Source organism: Oncorhynchus tshawytscha, linkage group LG10, assembly GCF_018296145.1.
Source record: "Oncorhynchus tshawytscha isolate Ot180627B linkage group LG10, Otsh_v2.0, whole genome shotgun sequence".
In the NCBI taxonomy this organism is placed as follows: Eukaryota; Metazoa; Chordata; class Actinopteri; order Salmoniformes; family Salmonidae; genus Oncorhynchus; species Oncorhynchus tshawytscha.
The window spans coordinates 43,288,517-43,291,813 of NC_056438.1; the positions used below are offsets into that span (position 1 = coordinate 43,288,517).

Here is a 3,297-nt window from a genome sequence, read left to right on the forward strand (position 1 = left end):
TGTCTGTAATAGGAGGGTCATGATCCCCTGGAGATTATGGTGCATGGCCAGTGAGGATTATCTTGAATTTGTTCTTGGAGCCAAATTATTTCAACCTCCTTCCCCTTTGTCTTCTCGGTCTATATACCGTATGTGCAAGTCAGAGAGGAGAGACAGAAATGATGGATATGTTTTGCATGTTTCATATCATATTGAATGTAAAAGACATCAAACCTTTGATCTGATCATTTCTGTCCTTTTTGATCTGGTAATGAAAATGAACAAAACCTCATGTCATTATGTTTCATATAGTTACATTTTATTTCCAAAAATAATTCTGTCACATAAGGAATTCTGGGAAGAAAAAAAACATAAATATATATGCATAAATATTACAATCTAAGTCGAACAGTTGCACAGTAGAAACAAATAAATAAATGCTAATAAATACAGAAATAAATAGACAAATTAAAGCATTGGATAATACAAAACTATAACAGCTTCTCAGTGATTGTGCAAAGCAGTCCTTTTCCATCTCATTCTTCTTTCTACTCAAAAATCCGTGAACAGGAACCTCTTGGTGTGTCCTTGACTTCAAGACACAGGTTCACCTTTTGCAAACCTCAATACCTCAATCTTCACATTGAGCGAGGCTCTTTCCCAGGCCACAGGACAAGATTTCCAGTCTTGATTCTGACTGACTTCCAGTCCAACATTCATCTCCAGTTGCCCCACCATACTTCTGACCAATCAGTACTGAGGAGGAACCTAGTGAGGCTACCTGGTTTCCAGTGTGTGCTTTTCAGCTTGTTTCCTATAGACGTCTCCTTTGTGTCCCATTCGCCACTTGCAGTGGGCCTTAACCAACCTTAACCAGCATCAACCAGCATTAACCAGCCTTAACTGGTCTTAACCGGCTTTGACCTGCCGACTGATCTCCAGGTAGGTGATGGACTTGAGGAAGCGAGGGTAGCAGTCTTTCTCCATCAGGGCGTAGATCTTCTCCTGGGCCAGGCTGAAACAGGACTGGCTGGGGCGCTCCAGGTTCTTCTTGGTGATGGCTTTGGTCTCATGGTCTAGGTTGACCTTGGTAAAGAGGGCAATTTTGATTAATATGTGTTTAACAATAAACTAAGTGTTACTGAGTATTGTTCATGTACAATTAGTAAATGATGTGTGTGTGGGCGCATATATTTCTGCAGTGTACATCGAATCCATGAATTCCCCTTCAAACATATTCTGTATGTAGTTAGAACAATTTAATCATTGTATTTGTATTGTATATTGATATTTACCTCTCTTGGTGCGTCACTGCAGACATACTCCTCATAGATTTTCTTAGCCTTGGCGGATAGCTTTGAGGAGGGCTTGGTTATCCTGTAGTCTTCACAGGCCAGGTAGAAAGCTATGTTCTCCTCACTAAACTCTGACACCAGGAAAGCTCTGAACAAGCACAGTCCATCTGGAAAAGAAAAGATGAGACTCAATTTCAACAGGTGTCCATTTTTGATATTTGGAAAAAGCTGCATTTCCTATAGTGTTTAAGTATGAATAGTATATTTTAATGTGATATTATGAGTGCATCATGATACTGCTCTTTAGGCTATTTATTCTGACTATATGGGGTACTAGCCACATGTCTTTTCCTATCCACTTTTTCAATGCACATCTCTACAAGATATACTTCTGAGCTTGTACAGTATGCCCAATTAAGTATGCTAAAGATGCAAGATCTTAATTTGACCAGTTTCCCACAGCAGGAAAATAGTCCTGCAGCAACAGGAAAAGTGAATTATTGTGTGGGTTATAATTAATGGACATTTTTGAAGAGGTTGACACACTTTTAGCTTTTTAAAATAATTTCCTGCAACAACAAGGTGATCAAATTAAGATCCTACATTCATATATCATTTAAGTAAGAGAAGTGATCAGTATGATAACCCATATCAATAATCAGACTTACGTTGGTTGGACAGCAGGTTCTCAAACGACTGCCTCCATTTTAAGGGCTCGTCCATCTTTAACCTGTTGATAAAAAGCGTCAGGTTAGTTCACCCAGTCCTAAGAATATTTGTTAGCATTTATTTAGCATAGTATCCTAAAGTTTTGTTTCTTCCATTTCCGGTGCAAAATTTCAATCGTGACTACATTTATCACTATTCAATTTAGATCAAGTTTAAAAATCTATATAGCAGTTGAGTATTCTGAGCTAAAATATCTTACCTTATTTTGTCAGTCTTGTGTGAGTGACTGATGCTCAGATCTGGCTTCTGTAGAAAGCTTCTAAAGAGAGCTTTGAGTTCCTTTGCCCTGTGAAAACAGAGACACCATTTACATTAGATTGATGCAATCATTCACATCTTACTTACAACTGTCTATCGAATTTCCCCATGAAGTAGCTATATAATAATTCCCATCGATGTAAATCCAAAATGTAACCCAAATCCAGGCACATATAATGAGATGGAAGAGATAGTAGAGATATATGACAAGACATACCTCTCCAGACATGTGATAGGCAGTGATTCCAGTTCTCGGCACATGGTGGGAGATGATGAGATGTGATCCTTTGTGCTACTGTGCTGTATTTCTGTAGTGTTACGAAGCTTCTAGTCTACGATGGCTCTAACACTGCAGTGAAACTAGTTCTCAGTGTGGTCTACTGGCTGTGTGTGAAGAGTGTGTTTTTATAAGGCAGCCCCCTCTGTGACATCACGTCTCTTAGCCAATGACATGAGGGACGTGGGAGGAGAAAAATACTCCCTCGTTTCATTTGTTTTCTTTGGGGGACCATCACGTGTGACCATCACGTGTGTGATTAGAAAGAAGGAAGCAAATATAAGCAAGCATATTATATTTAGCAAGCATAATGTAAAGTTAATTGCAAATCCACACAATCATTTATTTAAATGTGTTGTATGGATTGAGTTTATTTCCAGCCCTCAAGCAAAAAACATCTGCTTGGAGTTGTAATTGTAATGCCACTGCAATAAATAATTGTTATGATACTGAAATTACTATAATACTTTGGGCCAGTTTCCGAGACGCATATTAAGCGTAGTCCTTATCTAAAAAAACATGCTCAATAGTGAATCTCCATTGAAAGTGCTTTTTAGTCCAGGACTAGGTTAAATAAAGCATAAAGCTTATTCTGAGAAGTCAAACACCCATGTCTATAATTAGTCTTCCATTTTGGGCTAGACGAGAAATCTATTGTCTATTCAGAAAGGGTTTTCTATTTTTAAACATGAGACAGAGCCAACACCAAAGACAATCTGATGAATCTCTGTGAGTGTGAAACAGGAAAGGAAGGGAAAG

The 3,297-nt window shown here is 38.3% G+C and overlaps 1 protein-coding gene across 1 annotated transcript; it reads right to left on the minus strand.

Annotated features, from left to right (window-relative positions):
• Positions 1 to 276: 276 nt before the first annotated feature.
• Positions 277 to 2,639, minus strand: LOC112260218 (regulator of G-protein signaling 5). Its single transcript, XM_024435153.2, has 5 exons — positions 2,479 to 2,639; positions 2,203 to 2,289; positions 1,943 to 2,004; positions 1,275 to 1,441; positions 277 to 1,065 (listed from the first exon to the last, which is right to left on the minus strand). The coding sequence occupies exons 1-5, from the start codon at positions 2,520 to 2,522 to the stop codon at positions 889 to 891; spliced, it is 537 nt and encodes a 178-aa protein (XP_024290921.1). The 5' UTR covers positions 2,523 to 2,639; the 3' UTR covers positions 277 to 888.
• Between the last annotated feature and the right edge of the window lie 658 nt (positions 2,640 to 3,297).

Coding starts and splice junctions, on each gene's coding strand:
- LOC112260218 (XM_024435153.2), bottom strand. CDS start 2,522: ATGTGCCGAGAACTGGAATCACTGCCTATCACATGTCTGGAGAG. Junction 2,290..2,478: donor CCTATCACATGTCTGGAGAG/GTATGTCTTGTC, acceptor CTGTTTTCACAG/GGCAAAGGAACTCAAAGCTC. Junction 1,066..1,274: donor GCAGTGACGCACCAAGAGAG/GTAAATATCAAT, acceptor CTCTTTACCAAG/GTCAACCTAGACCATGAGAC.